At 43.0% G+C, this 19,854-nt stretch overlaps 1 protein-coding gene across 1 annotated transcript in view; it reads right to left on the reverse strand.

Annotated features, from left to right (window-relative positions):
• Positions 1-344: 344 nt before the first annotated feature.
• Positions 345-19,854, reverse strand: part of PCP4 (Purkinje cell protein 4) — an 85,598-nt gene continuing 66,088 nt past the window's right edge. Inside the window, exon 3 of the mRNA XM_006024663.3 lies at positions 345-688. Coding sequence (XP_006024725.1) covers positions 561-688 — 128 coding nt within the window. The 3' untranslated portion in view covers positions 345-560. The remainder of the gene's footprint in view (positions 689-19,854) is intronic.

The following is a 19,854-nucleotide window of genomic DNA, read 5'->3' on the forward strand; positions in this document are numbered from 1 at the left end:
AATGTCCTTACCTAAACAACATTACTGTCTTAATTGAGATACAAAAATAAACTTTCTTTTCTCCGATGCCTGCTTTTCCCTGCAACTTTTCACTCTCGGCTCATTACAGGAAAATAATTTTGTTGTCACATTTGGATGGCAGCTGGAATTCTCCAAATGAGGGAAGCAGGGCAGAGGCTTGTTCTCTCATCCCTCCGCAAAAATCTTTTAACATAAGGTGCTGTGATGTCTCCAGGCTTTAAGCGAAGAGGAACACAAGCATCTGGGCTGGATTCACTTGTAATGCTGTGCTTGCTGGTTTAATATAAAAAGACAGATGAAGGCAGACACTTTAATTACTTCATCCTAACTTTTTATTACAACATCAAGTAAAATGGTGAGTTACAGAAGAAGTGGAATGGGAGATAAGCACAGGAATGAAGCTACACACAAGCTGGTTATTTTTATACCTGCCAATGGGATTTTAAATATTTAGAATTCCTGTACATGCATCTTAATTTTAATTCTTAATTTCATGGTAGATCACTTCAGAACTATTACTTTAAACTATGAGGTAGCTACTAGGACTGGGACCCAGCTTTTTTCTTCTGAAATTTTCTGAACTGAGACTGTATTGCCACTGCAGCTCTTTCTGTCTCTGGTGCATCCATGTCTATGTCAAAATCCTCTTGAACTTTCTTCTGTCCATCTGTCCAAGAAAATAAAAAACAAATTAATTTGAGAACATGATAACCAGCTGTAGTATAAGATGAAAAATCTCTCTCCCCTGTCTCTCACATATCCAGTTCAGTTCATGAAAGGTTATTCAAAAACCTGAATGCCACCAGTTCAGCTCACATGGCTGACCAAATCCTTCCCAAGGCAAAATCAGTGACAAGCTCTCCTGCCATATAAAGCAACTGAGCAAAGAAGAATGAGATCAGTATTGTGCTTTGCATATAAAGCAGGTCTCTGATATCATGGCTGGATGACAGGTTTCTCCTGTATCAGGACTGGGAGACCCCAAATGAGCACCAACTAGAGGCCTGAAATATCAATGACAGAAGGTGGTTCATGAGCTAGAGGCTTAACTGGGCAGTTCTGTGCCATGAGAGATGGTGGCATATGGGGAGCAGCCACAGCTGGGCTGCCAACATGGCAACTGGGGGAGCCGCAACCGCTATTTTTCACTTCCCTAAACTGGCACCTGGGACTGGGGCTCCAGTCACCTCCTCCCCGCTCAACTATGGTTACACTCCTGCTCATGAGTGCCCCATTCAGGCAGAAATAATAATCCACCTTGGTTCCAACCTCCTCAAATATTTCCCAAATATTCTATGATCCATTCCCACATTCCCACATTCATCTTGCAGTCCTGGAAAAACTCTTCTGCAAACTGAAAAGACAGCTGTTTGGACTGTTTCTGTCTCAATGAAGTGAAAACAGATAAGTGAGTAATCCCACAAGTTTAATCATAGCCCCCCTATAATAAACAATGTTATCATTGATATTGTTATTACCAAACTTAGACTGCCTATACAAATGCTCAGAGGTGTGTGTGTGTGTGGGGGGGTGTTAATTAGTGATTCCCAGGCAGCCGCTTTAATTAAAATGCCTCACCATCACATGTATTAAGCCCCTGCACATTTAAAAATGGCTGTGGGATGTTTTATCTGAACCTCATCTGACAAGGTTAATTCAAGCACCCTGTGACCACTTTAAAATACATGGGGACTTAATACACATGATACTGTGGTGATGCTGCAGTGTTCTAATTAGAACATGGGACAGACTCGATTAATAAATTAATTTAATTAGAACACCAATGAGCACGTGTATAGGCAGCCTGACCAGTCCTGCAGTGGCCTCTGTATAAGCAAACCACTTATGCATTCATGCAGCATGGCTGAAGCCAGGTTCAGGACTCCATTTATTCTGAACAGTTTGCCTTGCCTCATCTCAGACTGTAACCTTCATTATACTACCCCTGACGCTCCCCCCCTCAGCCCTTACCTCCTTTCTCCCTTCTAAAGCAGAACAAGGACTGCCTATAGTATTGCCAGCTCCCATGATTTTATTATGAGTATTGTAATATTTGATGAATTTTGCTTTAAGCCCTAGGCCCTGGAGTCACAGAAATATACTAGTTTTCATTTAAAAAACACAAGAGAGTCTCTAGCCTTCACAATTGCACACACAATCTAGAACATGCAAACCCTGAAGGCACAAAAGTTAAAATCCAAATATAGAGAACACCAAATGTAAGCTTAAAATTTAATGATTCTTGGAGCTTGATTCAAGATTTTTAAGTGGTTGGGATTGACAATTCTGCATTTCTTCTCCACTGAGTGCATCTACACATTCATTAAATCCACAGTAGTTACTGCACGTTTAGTTTAGTACTAGCTTAAAGAAATACCAACTAAATTTACAGTACCTACAGTTCCTGTCCAGTAGCTCCAGTATACATTTTTTGTGATGTTTACTGTGCAGTAGCCTAATAACACTCCACAATAGCATATTAGCACAGTTTTTGACTGGCATGCTACTGCACGGTGTTATTAGGCTACTGTGCAGTAAGCATCTCATGTAAACGTGCCACTGTTTACTAAAATGTCCAGCCTAGTGTAGACTCTGAGAGCCCTGCTCAGTCATCCCTGCACTCATTAGGCTGTGTACAGACATTTGGGGAAGTTAGATCAAGTTAAAAATAGCCTCTTGATATAAGGTAAGTCAGAATGGTGGGGCTAACAGTGGGGTTGGGGGAATGGGAGCCAAGCAGACTCCAGAGGGATCAGAGATCTGTGGGCGGACTGGAAGGACAGATGGGGTCCACATGAGGGATTGCGGGGGCAAGCAGGATCCATGGTGGGGTTGGGGGTAGGCAGGGTCCATGGAGGTGGTTTGGGAATTGGGGGGTGCATGTGGGGTCCACAAAGGTGTTGGTGGGATGCAGGAGCATTTAGCAGGGGGGCTTTTAGGGTCTGCAAGGAGGCTTCAGGAGATGAAGACCTCTCTCCTCCACCCCCTAGGACTAGGAGCTATTTTTAGCCCCCTGACCTCCTCACCCTCCTACAAACAACCCCCCAGTGAAACTATACCCCCATCTCTCCCACCCCTCCCCAAACCAAAACTTACTTCCTCAGATCCTAGCATCAGTGAATGCTGATAAAACTGGCACTGGGAGCAGCTTGCAGGATGGGAGGGTTGGTGGGCTGAGGGGGGCGGGGGAAGGCTGGCTGGTCCAGAAAGGGGGTTGTTCACTCATGGGTGGGACAAGGGGTGAAGAGTGAACGAGAGACTAAAATAGCTTGGTGGCAGGGAGGAGGTAGGTAAAGTACAACCCTGGGGCTGGGGCCAATATCTGTGTTTTCCAAGTTCTGGGGCTGTGTGGGAGCCATACAGAAGTTAGATCAGTCTAAAAATGGCCAACCTGATCTAAGTTAGACTACCTTGGAGGTAGGGTTAAGTTAGATCAGGTCACCCATTTTCAGACTGATATAACCTTCCTGGAACTTCTGTACAGTTTGCACTTAGATGGACTTAACAAGGGATAAATACTGACAAGTGCAGGGTACCGCACATAGGGAGATAGAACCAGCAGCATATCTACAGGCTGGGGAACTCCCTTATCATCAGGACAGAGGCAGAAAAGGATCTTGGAGTCATTATAGTCTCCAAGGTGAACATGGGCCACCAATGTGGGGATGCAGTCAGGAAGGCTAACTGCACTTTGTCATGCATCCACAGATGCATCACGAGCAGGTCCAAGGAGGTGATCCTCCCCCTCTATATGACATTGGTCAGGCCCCAGTTGGGGTACTGCATCCAGTTCTGGGTGCCGCACTTCAGGAGGGATGTGGACAACATCGAGAGGGTCCAGAGAAGGGCCATTCGCATGATCAGGGGGCAGCAGGGCAGGCCCTACGAGGAGAGGCTATGGGACCTGAACCTGTTCAGCCTCCACAAGAGAAGGCTGAGAGAGGATCTGGTGGCCATCTATAAACTGGCCAAGGAAGACCAGCAGGCATTGGGGGAGTCCCTGTTCCCCCGAGCACTACTGGGAGTAACAAGGAATAATGGCCATAAGCTGACAGAGAGTAGATGCAGGCTAGACATCAGGAGGCGCTACTTCACAGTCAGGGCGGCTAAGAGCTGGAACCAACTTCCAAGGGAAGTGGTGCTCACTTCTACCCTGGGGGTCTTCAAAAGGAAGCTAAATAATCACCTAGCTGGGGTCATTTGACCCCAGTACTCTTTTCTGCCCGTGCAGAGGGTCAGACTTGATGATCTGCTCAGGTCCCTTCCAACCCTGTCAACTATGAAACTATGAAATTTAAGGTCTACACCTGGGTGAACTAAGTTAGATCGGGTGGCCATTTTTAACATGAGCTAACCTCCTCCTATCCTCTCCAAATGTCTCTAAGCATCCTCTGTCACTAAATCCAGAAATAATATTATTCATCTCAAGGGAACAAGTAAGGTACTGCTTAGCATGAGTTAGGAGCTCCCTGATGCTGGGGCAGGGGGACATTTTCCTCACCCAGGCTCTGGTGGCAGAGCCCACCATGGCAGCAGGCAGCTCCTGGGATCAAGAAGCAATACCCCAGCCTGTACCAAGAGATAGCTGTCTCCTGGCCCCATGCTCCCCGCCAGCCCCTGGGCTAGCACCCAGGGGGAGCCTAAAGCTCTCCCTGCTGCTGCAGGGGGCCAATGCAAGGCTGGTGAGGGCAGGGGCAAACCACTGCCATGAGTAGCAAATCTGCTGCCACTTCCCCGCAGGTGTAAACTCCTGCCTGGGGTGGGTTTACTTTAGAGTTTATTACTCTAGAGTTAGTTAACCCACCCCAGAGCATTTGCATGTGTAGATGCTCCCACTTTGAAGTAAGTTAGGATTTAAAATAACAACAAGTCAACTCCTCCGTAGCAACTACTTGTGTGAGAGAATTCATCCCTTGCTGAAAGTAAGGCAAGCTTTCTCACATTTACCGCAGGTTAATAACATGCATATGGGCAGTTACTGCAGAGTAGGCAACACACGGTTAGTTTACACCCTGCCTTTCCTTGTGCTAAATTGTGTGCCTGGAATTTTGTTTCATTTTCTTCTGAAACTACCCCACAGTCAAGTGAAAATATTTTTAACCAAAAATTTTAAAAGAAGATTGTTCTTTTGAGATTTCCCCAGAGAAACGTTTCAGTATTCTGACAACTATTAGTAGCTTGTCTATGGGTACCAATAAAAACTATGGAAATAAAATCTTTTACTGAATTAGCAACCATGGAAACTCCCCAGTGATAAACAGACACTGGTACAACAAAATTCTTCTGGTGAGAAGAGCATAGAGTAGCAATGAATGTGCTTATTTCATCTAGGTGCTTAGACTGGAAATTCTAAGCAAAAACCTTTTATCTCCTCTGAAGCTGATTAGACTCCTATTGGCAATCCATTGAATGTTTTCCACTGCTATTGCACTATGCCAAGCTTTTGCCCAGTGCTTGGTTTCTCTCTGTACTCAATCTGGAGACTTAACATTATAAACAAATACCTGTAGCTCAAGCACGTAGGCTTTGCACCAAGAAAAAGACATCCACTTATTCCTTTCTCCTATTAATTTTAATAGAAAAGGTTAAGCTGTCAGGGAAGGATGAACATAGACAGCAATTTTCACACTGTATGAAATCTCAGCACAAATGAATCCTTCCCCACTGTGGCAAAGACTTGGTGTTATAATAATTTGCAGAAATCCTTCTGAGTTCTTTCATGAAGAATATATAGGATTATTGTGTCTCATGATTGTGATCATCTTTCTCTAGGCTCTCTGAGCCAGACAATGCTTAGCTTATATAACTCAGCACAATTTCTATAAAATCAGCAACATTATCCTGATTTACACCACCTGGAGTTTTGGCCCCATTCGTTCTATTTTTTAACCTGATTCAGCCACTTGATCACTCATATTAGGACTTCTTTCATCTGCCCTGTCTTTTATGGAAAGTACCCACACATCCCCCTCTTGTACCACAAGCATCCAGGGAGGTTTCCCAGCATTTTCTGATCTGTACATTCCTTCTACTGTCTACATGTTTCTCCTTTCAATGTACTGGTATCTGAACAAAAGCCTAAAATGTCTCCCTATTCCTATCTATTTCTGAGGTATACCTGAAAAACTGTTTTCTGTCAGATCCTACTTCCTTCTATCTTGATAGCCACTCCCAGCTCCCTTATATCCAGGGACACAGAATAGAAGTCATGCTTGCCACAAGAAGTCACTGTTCCCTTGCAGGATTCTAATGATCAATAACAGGAAGAAAAGATTAGTGGAGGAGCTCTCAACCTGGTCATGAACAATATATAAGAATAATCTTCCTGGCTCTCCCTAAGATCTTGAGTCTGGTTGCGCATCGAAGTCTAACTGCCTGACTTGTTTTGTAAAAATATACATTTTTATGTTTGCAGATTATTGGGCATACATAAACTCAGAAGTGAAAAATCTGAGCTCTGACCTTGCAAATATATCTTTACATAGAGAAGTTTGCTCCTGCTTAAAGTTACATGAAAGAAAGAGAGCTTCATGAAGCATCATTGGCCATAGAACCAAAGAATTGGAAAGGACCTCAAAGGTCAGATTTATGCCCAGATGCAGGCTACACTGTTCCTAAAAGAGGTCTATCAGCATGGGAAACCTTGGAGGACTGAGAATTTTTTTAAATCTACATTGTGTAATAGGTATTTTATTTAGTCTGTTTCCATAGACATCACAGCTGGAGACCCTGACATCTGATGTGGAATGTTCACATAATTAATAGCTGTGGTTTCCCCAATTATAACAGCCCTAAAGCTCAGTTCACATAGTTGGAGTCATAAATGATCTATTTATGCCATTTGCAGAAGAAACCTAAGAATGTTAACTTCATAATCTGCTCTTGTGCTTCATAATCAATACCAAATACTAGCTGGATAATGAAAGTTTGTGAAGCTCTTCCTGTAACAAGGTGGATAATGAAACCTTGTGTAGCTCTTCCTGTAACAAGGCAAACAATCAAATCTTATATGCCAAAAGCTCACAGCAAACTCCTGAGAAATGTGGTACAAGTGTAATTACTCACAATCATGCCTTCAGCTATTTTCTTGATTTACTTTTCAAGTCCAAAGTAAAATGAATTATGACAGCACTGCAAAATGAAAATATTAGCTTTTCTGCAGGAGCCAGTAATGCAAAATAGCCCTGTGAGGCATTAGAGCAGGTGGTATGGGAAATAGTCTTTCCAGAAAGTTTTCTCAGCAGAGTAAATAGTGGAGGAATAATCTTGGCAGGATAAAACTGCAGTTCCAAATCACTCATTCTCAGAGGCTAGGGACAGAATTTACACATAAACTAGTATAAGTGATACCAGTTCAAATCTGTAACACAACAGGGATGCATTCACACATACAGGCATGTGCACTTGCAGCAGCTCAAAGAGGAGTGGCACAAATTTGAGTTGGGGATTTTTGCCTTAGCGCACATGCCCGGACAAGCACTTTGGTGTGGGGCAAGTTGTGCTACTTGGGGCAAAATAACCCTGGCCAGCTCCTCCCGGATCTGCAGCCAAGGGAGCTAGCCATGGAGGCAACACCCGGCCTGTCATGACACATGGTTCCTGCGAGTGGCACTGGCCCCCGGGTGACAGTGTGATCAGTCCCAGTGCCCCCTGAAGTGGCATGGCCCCATGCGGCACCACAGCGAGCTGGGCTGGTCCCACTAGGAACGTCACAAGTGGCGCCGGCTCTGAGCCGATCAGTGCTGCACAGTACTGCACCACGGGGGTGCTGACAGCAGCAGGGCCTGCCCCACAGCTGCTATTGCTGCAGGGGTGAGTTTCAACCCTGCGGAGGTGGAGCTGGGACCCTGCAGGGAGGGGCTGTGGGCCCTACAGGGGGACCCACTCCCCCCGACCATCCAGGTACCAAATTTTGAGCCTGCACTGCAAATATGCAGCACGGGGAACATTTTTTCATTTTCAGGGTGTCTCTTGTGGCATCTGAAACTGGTTTGAGATGCTACAAGAAGCACACGTGCACTTGTCTGGATGTACCCCAGAAGTTCAGTTCACATAAACCACTTTCAAAATGGCTGAAACCAGTTTAAGATAAACCTAGATGGATGCAATATCAGACTTAACTGATTTAAGTTAAATCAGTTTACTGAACTTCTGTCCCAGATCCCTTTCAGATTCAAGTTAACTCACAGTTTCCCAGCATCCCAGGATGCTTTGCATCTCCTTCACAACCCCCACTGGCAGGATGGGTGGGCTAGCCTTGGCTCAAGCTGTCTGCTCCAGCCGAGCAGGAAGGCATGCTCTAGCACCCCCTGGCTCCTGGCCTGAGCCAGTCAAGAGTGCGGCTGCATTTCTGGAATCAAAAGTGATAGTATGCTCACTTGCTTATTTGTTCAATCTATGCAGCTTAAACTAAACTGCAAAGATTTAATCAATTCGTCCTCGGGCTTTTTGGCTATCTATACTTAGCCAGAATGTCTGTTTCCTTCATCTACTGTCAATCTTCAAAGGAACTTAATAGGTTGGGTCAGAGCACACTGCTTTTCAAGGACCAAATTGTAGCACTTAGCAAATGAACCAAAAGAAGCTCAGGGCGCAGTCATTATACCTCATAGGAATTTCACAGGGGCCTTTTGCCTCAGGTATGGTTAACACTTTCCCAAGTCCCCCAGTGCTTACAATACTATGCAAACAGAACAGACTTATGCCACCCTGACCCAACCTATTAAGCCAACCTGTGCCCTCTGCCAGCACAACCGATAGCTAAAGAGGATAAAAACAGAAGTGGGGAGCTCATGTTTTTCTGGTGTTATGGTTGCTGATGTCCACATGATGCATTGATGTTTTATCATCTGATGTAATGAGAGATAATATTATCTGAGAAAATTTCATAGCACCCCCTCCCCACACTGACATGGGTGTGCAGGTGTGTGGACACTGGAAATATCTAAGGATCAAGTCCTACTCCTAACAAGTGTTCCCTTCCCTCCATCCCCCTCTGCCCTTCTACAAATAGGAGGGCAGAGGGAACTGGCAGGGTAATTTTGGCAGGGTAAGTCATATAATCTTCCCAGGCTAACCCAGATCTTTGTGCCATTCTCACCACAGAATCTCTGACCTGATACATCTTTATATCATCAGCCATGGGAAAATAAGAGGGAAGCTGAGGAAGTTGAGCTCTCTCAAGTCTAGGAAAGGAAATGGGAAGAACTGACCCAAATTGACCAAGCCAGTATATTTTTGGGGGTGAGCATGCAAAAATGCAGCACTGATCGGCAGAAAATTGGGACACTGGGAGCATGTCACAGGTAGCATGGGGTCCCAGCTCCCCCCACCTTGAGAGCTGGATGTGGGGGTGTATATGCAGGGGGGCATATTTTGTGCAGCAACCAAAACCAAAACCAGTCACACCTCATCCATTCCTGACCCCCCAAATTGACCATCCCACCCCTGGCCCCCCAGATTGACCAAAACCAGGCCCATGCCACCCACCAAGTTGACTGTTTATCGCTTGATTTATGTTATGAATGAAAGGTACCAAGCATGACAGTTTCCATTCCAAAACTGCCCCCTGCTGTAATTTAGTAGTAAAAGGTTGGGAGGGTAAAATTGTTATGAGGTTCCTTCTAACATCTTTAACTTGTAACAGCAAATTAACGGATTTTGAGTGTTAAACCCGTAACATGCAAAATAGTAATGGGAAGTATCGTGGTACATTGCAAGAGATAAAAAACCCAAAGAATATATTTATCTAGACAAAGTCAAGAATGCGTACAGGTGCCCTTTGTTTCTAGCTTTAGCAGAGGATGTAGGTGTGCAGCATTCCCACATTGTGGGTGTACATTCCCACATTTTGCCCTTTGGTTTATCTCCTGGCCAGCATATATCATTTGCTGATAAGAAGATACCAAAACAAAGCCTGAGCCCACTAGTTCAGTAATATTCACTTGCTGCTTTCTGTAATGTTAATGAATAATCTCTTAGCTTCATGGATATCAAAGTATAGGCTTCTGTGTTCATACAAACTCAATAGCTTGCTGACAGGATGTCAAAGACTGGTCACTAGCAGAGCACTTTTAGCTTGTAAGGCTCATTTCAAGGCATTAGTTTTTGTGCAGTCCCTGGTTCAATACTTTTTTTATGGTAGATTTACATTAAGGGCCAGAGTGCTGTGAAGTCTCTAGTTTAGTAGCGTTAGCATGTCAAAGGAAAGGCTTCTATGATACTGGCTAGTGGTTAATACCTCTTGCTTGTCAGGCTGATGACAAGGACCAATTTTTTTGTGGGATTATTACCTTTGTACCACAACATCATCAATCTTACATGAAGGAACAATTTTATTTCAGGTCCCCTGAGCACAGGGAGAGCAATTTTAACAGATTAGTATCCAGATTATGTAAGAAATGAATATAGTTTACTTCTCACATACATGTACCTGTTTTTAATGGCATATCACAATTAGACTCTAAAATTCCATGCATCAACACTAAAAGCTTAATTATCATTTTAAAGGAAGGAAATTCCTACCTAAAATTATGGCATAGGTTTTCTATCTACTAAAAATGTAAAATGAGAGAGGGGAATGTATACATTGGTGTAACCCTTTATAACCCTTGAACTTGAGGTGATTAGTTTTGTGTGTAGATCAGTACGTTGGTTTTGGTTTCCTCATTTTATAATATTAATAACTTAAATATTTAGGTAGTGTTGTAGTGAAGAACAGACATTGGGGTGATGTTGTAGAGAGCAGATACTAGAACACAGGTAGAAGGATTCTTTCCTTTTTTCATGTCCCAGTGACAAGGTATTTAGCAGAATTCACAGATTAACTGAAATCTGACAGGGCTGTGCCATGAACATTTCTGCTGTGGCCTCAAACTCTCAACCTCTGAGCTGTCAAGTGTGTGGGTTAGCACCCACTCCACCCCAGCCCACAGGTAGAAGAATACCTTGCAGAGACAAAAAAAAACACTCCCTTTCTGACCTCACAGTCCTGCTCAATAGAAACTTACAAAACACCTCCAGAAGATGGGCCTGAGAACAAAAATTCATTAACTTACTGGATAAAAAGAACCAGACAATGACCCATTATAATCATGACCCATTCATGGCCCATTATAACCTACCTGATCCCTGCTCTCTCTCTTCATTCCACAGGTGATAATTACCCTCTTGAATGGTCTTGCTCTTCCCTGTATCAAATTACCCTGAGGTTACAGTGTTTCTCCTAGCAACCTGATAACATCTCTTATATCCTGTTTTTATTTACATATGGAGTTTTGACAAGCCTTTGTTCTAGCCCCTATTTAGCTCTGTTGTGTCTGCTTTGTTCTCAGAGCTCTGGGGAAGGGTACAGTGATACCCCAAAGCTTGTCTATGTCCCTCTCAATTACACAGCTAGCCAAATGAAACAATACAACTGAGAAAAATCCTCGCCCCTCGTATGTTTAGGGATTTTCAAACTTCAAGGAAAACCAGTTCTATCTGTGACTGGGTTTTGTGGAAGGGTTGCGTTTTTTCTCTTTTGTAGTGCTTCTGATGAACTCTAAAAGAAGTACATGCTTGCATGGTGCAAGATATATAAAGAATCATGTCCTAAACTTGAAGATCAAATCCAAGAACCCGTAATTCTAATATAATTGCGAATTCTCAGTGTTCAGGAAAATAAAGACTGTGATTAGTGAACTGATTAAATGTACAACTATTTTTATCTGAACAGCACCCACCAACCCCACGCTATCACTAGAAACAAGAAGGACAAAATCAGCATCTTTCTATTAAACTGTAAGTTATTATTGGATTTAAAATAGATTACTTCATTAGTCGGTCAGATTCTTTTTTGCCCCTCAGCTGGACCTTTATTTTTGGAAGGTGATGTTCTTATCTTACTGTGAAAAATTAATTTTGATGTAGAAAAAGATGGTTGTTCTTTTATGAGTTTAAAAATGTTATTTTAGCTTCAAGCTTTCAAAATGTCTGATTAATCTTTTTTGCAGTTGTAATGATGTGAAAGAGCAGCAATATTATTTCTGACATAAGATAAATGAAGTGGTAGAAAATTATGTATACCAGGGTAAAACATAATGAGACAGAAAAGAACAGCCATAGAATTCAGTTTACAATACTGTATCTTAAACTAATACATAACCAGCTAAAGACATATTGATTTTCATCAATAATATAGGGACAAATATTGGAGTTTTTAAATGTTAATGCTGGTTATTTTTTTTAACCTAAGAAATGTTGCTACAATTATACACTTTTAAATGGCTTAAAATGTGAGTTTAATGTATATGTATCAGGTATCCAGGGTGTAGAGGAAAAGGCAATCAGGACTCATAGTAGAGATGATATCTTTTATTTGACCAACAAGATTTTTGCTAAAAAAGAAAAAAATCTTTAATTGCAAGCTTTCAGGCACAAACACCCTTCATCAGGCATTGGAGAAAAGATTGTAAAAATTCTCCTGGGTAGAAATGAAAGTTCATCTTTCATAGGATTTCACAGAGGAGTCAATAGATGGAAAACTCCTCTAGGCAGTTAGTTCATAGCTGGTATGAAGCCTCTCACCTCCTGTGAGGATCTGTGTAGATGCAAATTACCTTGAAACAAAGGCAGGAGCAGGATCTCAGGTTTCAGGTGGTCACCATACATATACATAATGTATATGTATGACTGTTTTAATAGGATTTTCAAAGGATTGGCAGAGTAAAGTTACATGCATAATTCAAACACATAGGGATTACAAATAAATAGATAATCAATATTTAATAAATTAAATAAATAAATAAATATATAGGGATTAGACTTCATGATACGATGACACCATAAAACATATACATCTTAATGGCCAACTGAAACTTTTAATCTTATCATATTTTACTAGCTAACAATGCATCAGTACTTGAATAGAACTCATTCTTCCTACCAAGTCCTCACCCATCAGGTACTAGGCCAGAGGTCGGCAACCCCCAGCACGCATGCCGAGTATGGCACGTGAGGCCATTTTGCTCAGCACACCACGGCTAGCCCCGGCTCTGTGTAGCTGCTGGAGCCCAGGCTGCTCCCAGCAGGGCTTGCAGTGACCCAGCTGCCTGCTGGGAGCAGCCTGGGCTCTGTGGCTGGGCGGAGGCTGGGGCTGGCTGCAGCTGGGAGGCCCCAAACAGCTGTGCCGGGCTCCGGACCCCTGGCATCAGCTCTGTACTGGCATGTGCACCCACACTTCAGAGCACACAGTGGGGGAGGGGCCTGAGGCAGCGCAACCCCGGTCTCTACCAGCACAGGGGTGATGGTAGAGCTCCGGAGCCTGGCACAGCTGTTTGTAGCCACCCTGGGCTCTGGGCAGCTGCAGCAAGCAGCGGGCAGGCTGCAAACAGCTGCACTGGGCTCCGCTGGTGGAGACTGTGCATGCACCTCAGGGCAGATAGCAGGGCAGTGCAGCCCACCCCAAGGTGCCCATGCAGCTGCTGCCAGCATGGACCTGTGGAGCCCACCACAGCTGTTTGCAGCCTGCCCACTGCTTGCTGCAGCTGCCCAGAGTCCAGGGTGGCTACAAACAGCTGCACCAGGCTCTGCCTTCACCTCTGTGCTGGGAGCGGGGGAGAGACCAGGGTTGCACTGCCTCAGGCTTCTCCCCGACCACCCACTCCAATGTGCAGGTGCACACACCAGTACAGAGCTGATTTTGGGGCTCTGGAGCCCGGCGCAGCTGTTTGCAGCCTCCCGGCTGCAGGCGGCCCCGGCTCTGGGTACCTGCTGCCAGCCACAGAGCCCAAGCTGGGGGGCACAGGGCAGCACGGCTGGGGGGCAGGAGCTTTGGATGGGGGGGCAAGGAGCAAATGCAGGGCATCCTGCCATGTACCCCCTGCCCTCATTTTGTTTTTCTGGCATGCCAGCACTCCGGCACCTTCCAAGATAGTCATTGTGCGGGTTTTCAGCACTCTGACCAAAAAACCTTGCCTACCCCTGTACTGGGCCTTGCTCAGGATAAGCCATAACATGGTCTTTCTGACCATATGTAATTCATTCAAGGTGCCATGACACTTTTACCAGGAATGTGGCCTTTACATTTCAAAGTCCTGATCAAGTTCTAAGAATTTTTATGGACCCTTCTTAAATTTCCTCTACAGTTTCAAACTTCTTCAGTTCTTGCTACTTCCTTCACTGCTGTACAAGTGTTGTTATTCATCATTACACAACTACTTCAGAAGTCCAAGTATTTCAGTAATGTGTGAAGTGACCTTGCCTTTCATTCTTAGTCAACTGGTCCATTAATATGTTGAATATCCATTCTATTAAGTTAGTGCCTAGAAGTTCTGGTCATGGACCAGGCCCCAGTGTGCTAGGTGCTCTGCAAGCACAGAGCAAGTATTTGCCCCGAAGATTTCACAGTGGGTACATCTACACGTGCAGTTAGTGCAATGTGACAAACTCTGGCCCTGTACATGCAAGAGTTTATTACTCCTGGGCACAGCATTTATACATGTGCCCAGGACCACAGCACATTGACCTGGGATGGCACAGCCCTGGCTGGCAGGAGGCCTGGGGGTTCAGCCTGCCAGCCTGGAGCTGCTCTGCTCCAGCTCAAAGGGGCCAACCGAGGCATGAAGGTGCTGTAGAGGGGCTATAGAGGGTTTAGGGGCTATAGAGAGCTTTACTGGAGCACACTAGCTAGCAGGCAGCCCCTCACTGTAGCACCCTTGTACCCCAGCCAGCCCCTGTCACCATGTACACATGCATTGCAGTGCTCTAAATGATTTTGCCATAGGTTAGTATGTCTCCAGGACAGTACTATCCTACAGGGGAGTTAATTAGTTTACTGCAGCCTAATAGCACTGCATGTGTAGATGCTTTACTGCAAAGGTAATTAGTCAAATCTGCTGTGAAATGCACATGCAGGTGCCCCCAGTCTTAATAAAGTACAGTAAGTGTCTTCAGAACAAGGATTAAAAGTAAAAACTTAGCCCTTCCTCAAAATGAGAATATAGTATTCTTCAGAAGATTGTGAAGCACTAATACATTAATTAAAATGACTTGCCACAAATTTTAAATTATAACATGACCAATAGCACTTAACATTTTTGCATAAATAAATCTAAAGAAGTGTGTTCATTTGGAGGTGTGATACAGCTTCCTTTGTGTTCTGTAACACTCACATTTTCCATGAATGCCACTTTTTTGCTTCAGCATTCAGAAGGGTAATGTATTTAATTAATCTTCAGAGAAAAGCATGAGGTACCATAGTGGAACAGCAGAAAAGGGGATGTATGTAAAACATAAAAATAAGATACAATAAAGATGATACACACTAAAGCAGAAAGCTTTTCACTCACAAAAATGAGGGGAGGCAGTCAGAAGAGTTAAAAAATGAAGTCAGAGTGTAGTTCTGTACACACACAAAAGCAGAATCCTATGCCATTCCATCTTTAAAACTGAAAACAAGGCAACTTTCAGGGCATCATTGTGTATAAGAATCATTCTGTTGACAGCTAATGAAAAGTTAATTTGACTTTTCCACATAACCTACATGACTATCAGACACAAACACAAGTAACACTCATAGTGAAATTATATTTTTCCTATTAGTAAAACCTATCAATATGTGTTGATTCTGATGCAATTAAATAATTAGCATCTGGTCATCAATGGACAGTGCCATGTCATTTGCAGCTGTGGCAGGGAGTTATTTCAGAACTTCTACATTTTCTATGACGATCCAGTGTGATATTAAGAAACAGTCCCTAAATAAGATTACGGTCCATTTATTTACTTGCTTAAATAATAATAACAGTATAAGAAAACTAATCTGAATCTTTTCAAATTAGCACAGCTTGATTTTGCTGATCTAAATATAAATTCTGGGGCTAAGTACAGATAGTCAAAAAACCTCAGGCTAAATCAATTCAATCTTTGCAGGTTAGTCTAAACTGCATAGATTGAACTGATAAGCAAGTGAACAGACATTCACTTCAGATTCCAGAATGGAAATGCAGCCACGTGGCAGCAGTGACCCAGGCCAGAAGCCGGGGGGCACTAGAGACACCTCCCTGCTCAACTGGAGCAGACAGCTTGGGCCAAGGCTATCCCACCCACCCTACAAGAGGGGCTTTGCAGGAGAGGTACAAAGTATCCTGAGATACCGAGGGACTGTGAGTTATCTCGAATGTAAAGGAGATCTGGGACAGAAGTTCAATAAACTGATTTACCCTAAACCAGTTAAGTCTGATACTACATCCATCCAGGTTTATTTTATAACAGTTTTGGCCATTTTGAAAGTGGTTTATGTACACTGAACTTCTTTTGTGTTACAGATTCGAACCAGTTCCCTATCACTTATATTGGTTTATATGTAATATCTGTCCCTAGCCTGTGCACCAGATCCTATTCCACATATTGGACATCTAAGTGGACTTAAAATTCATAAATGTTCAAGTCCCTGAAAAGCTATTAATGCATCTACTTTTGAACCACACCATCATCTGACCCTTAAGACAGTACAAAAAAGCAGTAAGGAGGAGATGGATCCACCTACTTATTATAGTAGCAGTTTTTCATGGGAGTAGGGTAGAATAGAATTGCATTTAAATGCATAAATCCACTTACATGCCTAACAGTTAAAAAAAAACCTGGTTCTACAAGTTTAAGATCAGACACTGCAAAGCTGATGGTGATATCATAATCATTATGGCACCGCACCCGCCTAGAGACCTAATGTTCAAAGAGATGTTTTCTACAGATCAACTGGCAAAAAAGCCAACCATGTCCCACCAAGAGAACCCTTGGAATATGTATTCTGTTGCATTACCAGCAATGTGATGCTAATTGTTACTAAACATCAGTGTCATTGGAGCCCAAATTCCATTATGCACAAATCGTGCAGGATCAGCACTAAATTGATTTAGTCACTATCTGGCAGAGGTCCCAGAAAGCTACATATCAATTGATTTATTTCTACTTTGGAGTGAAGAAGGGATCCTTCTTTATAATGAAGCATTTCAAGAAGGTTATTTATGTCTCCAAGAATAGCATTTATTTCATTAGGATACAGGCTGCTTGCTTCTTTAACTCCTTTGAAAACTGTCATTCTAAAGATTCTCCTAACCTAGAGCAAAAGAGTTGTTGTCTGCCTTGAGAGAGTCCTATATAATTATTTTCTTACCCATTATTTGTTTTACTCATTATTTGAACAGATTCATCAAGCCTTATCTTGTCCCAGTTTTAGTATAACTATAACTGCATTGAATACTTCAAGACCATCTCACATTTTTGCTTTTTCTACAGGGATGTTATTACTTAGTTTTTAGCTGAAGAGCACATAACTTATTTTAGGAGAAGTACACATAATAGCATTGACACTAAATTAAGAAGGTAGAGCAAAGACGTCCTGTCCCAGCATAGTACTGGAAGAAGAGGAAATGGAAGTGACAGCTGGAGGGTATTGTGAGTGCATTCCAGGTGTGGAAAACTCTACCTTTAAGAGGCTGTCACAAGAACCATTTGGAACCAGTTGTGGTTAAACAGAACTTCATGCTGCCCAATGCTGATCAATTAAAGTCAGACAGTGAATGAGGCAGCCATCCAAATTACTTCGTGGCTCTCAGTGGTCACTGAATAACGCTATGGAAATTTATGTGGGCAATCATATGTGCCATTGAATTTAAAATTCCTTTTATTTAAATAAATAAATAAATGATTATGAAAGTAAATGCTTATTCATATAAATTAATATGAAATATTATGTTATACTAACAACATTAAAGTATAACATCCCAATGTGTCACAGAAAAGAATATAAAAAGGAATACTGACCCATCAATGCAATTATTCAAAACAATTTATAGGGGTGAAAGAACAACTCCGTTTCTATAGAGAGTCAAGATGAAACTCTAGAGAGGTTTTCAATAATGGTGTAGATTCTGTGGGTGGCTTTTTTTAGGTTCCATTTTCCATTCCCTTGGGGGATGGTTGCATAGGTCTAATGCATTTTTTTTGTAGCTGAGCAATTCTTTTATATTTATCTATAAATATTTAGTATCTGCACTTGCATGCACATGTGCATGTGTGTGTAGGACACAGGTTCAGTATTGATGCAAAAAGATCCATTTCAAATTTCTTAGCACAGCTCAGCAATATTTCTCAAGTTTCTACAGCAAGGAATTAAAGTTAACCCCAAAATGAGTAATATGAAATACTATGAACAAGTAACAAAGTAACATTGTTGTAGGAGCTACAGTTGAATGTAACAGCTACTATAAACATACTTCTCCCATTCTCATATGCTGAAGGATGGAGAAAGCATCCATCACTTGACTGCTGGTCTTGGTATGATAAGAGCATGGAAACAAACCTCCATCTCTCTGATGCAACCACAGCACATTCCACAAGCTTAAAGTAGGTGTGCTGGATACTGGAACACTGACAAATATGGGTGCGCGAAGCGGGTCCTATTTGATTTGGATTCAGCCCAAATCAGGGACAGTGATTCAATTCGTTGATTCAGATCACTGTCGCTGATTCAATTCAGCTGAATCCGAATCTGAAGATTTGATGCTGATTCACAGAATCAGTGATTTGGCCATAGACACAGCTTTAAAAGTATTTTCTACATACCTCGAGGTACCAGCATGGCTTGTGAACACTGTGATACTGGGGTGTATGGAGGATCCCACAGGAGTGCTGGGGTGGGGGGGGGCTTCCATGTGGTCAGTGGAGAACCCAGAAGTGGACAGGAAGTACTTCTGGTCTACTTCCAGGTCTGCCAGCGAGTGCACTGGGCCCCCACCCCCATGTCCCCCCCCGGCTCAGAGAGCAGCCATGGGGGAAGCCCAGGTGCCCCCTTAGACCCAGGAAGCACCAGTTGCCAAGCTGGGGGGATGTGTGGGGGGGAGGGTCTGCGTGCTCCCGGGCAGACCCAGGAGAGGACCAGAAGTGCTTCTGCTCCACTTCCAGGTCTACTGCCAAGTGCGGTGGGGACCCCTCCCTCCCTACCACGCCTCCATGGGACACTCCATGCACCCCAGCATCACAGCACTCATGAGCTGGCTGCTACCTAGAGGTATGTAGAAAAAACTTTTAAAGTTGTGTCTATGTCTGAATTGCTGAATCTTTCCGAATCTCTCCAAATCAATTCGGAGGGTTCCAATTCAATTTGGAGAGATTAAGGGGTCCTCTGATTCGATTTGGATTCAGAGATTTGGCCACTGAATCAGGCCGAATCTCCACCAAATCAAATCAGGGACCGAAGCTTCACACAGCTCTACTGACACGTATCTTTTTAAAGGTGCAGCAAATGGTGCTTCTCACCGTGGTCCTGAATCTATGTACACAGAATCAATGGGAAATTCTCCATAGTCTTTTCTTGAGTCCCCATATTGAGCAAGTATCCCCAGCATTAGTGCCTAAGTACTGAATACTTTCCATCTCCCTACTGGAGCTCATCAATTCTCCTGTGCTGTGCATGACTGCCCATTATTTTTTCAGTGACTATTGGCAGCTGTTCATTATATGACAATTGCAGGTTTCATATGAATCCATGGAAATATTAGCTTTAAAATGTAAGAAACTTTTCAATTTGTTGTTAATCACTGGTAAATTTTTACAGATGTCACACAAATCTTTTTTACATTAAAAATTGAAGTCAAGAAAAAATATTATTAGGGGACATAAGACAGAATATGTGAAAAGTGTCATTCTTTCACACAAAATATGTTGGGGGGGGTTTCTGAAGAGGATGAAAACATACTTTTTTTCCATTGTGAGCCACAATTTCTCTTTCAACTAGCATGTTGTGGGATACAACAAAGAATACATTAAGGCAAAAGGTAAATTTCATCCCAT

This window comes from Alligator sinensis, unplaced genomic scaffold, assembly GCF_000455745.1.
Source record: "Alligator sinensis unplaced genomic scaffold, ASM45574v1 scaffold424_1, whole genome shotgun sequence".
In the NCBI taxonomy this organism is placed as follows: domain Eukaryota; kingdom Metazoa; phylum Chordata; order Crocodylia; family Alligatoridae; genus Alligator; species Alligator sinensis.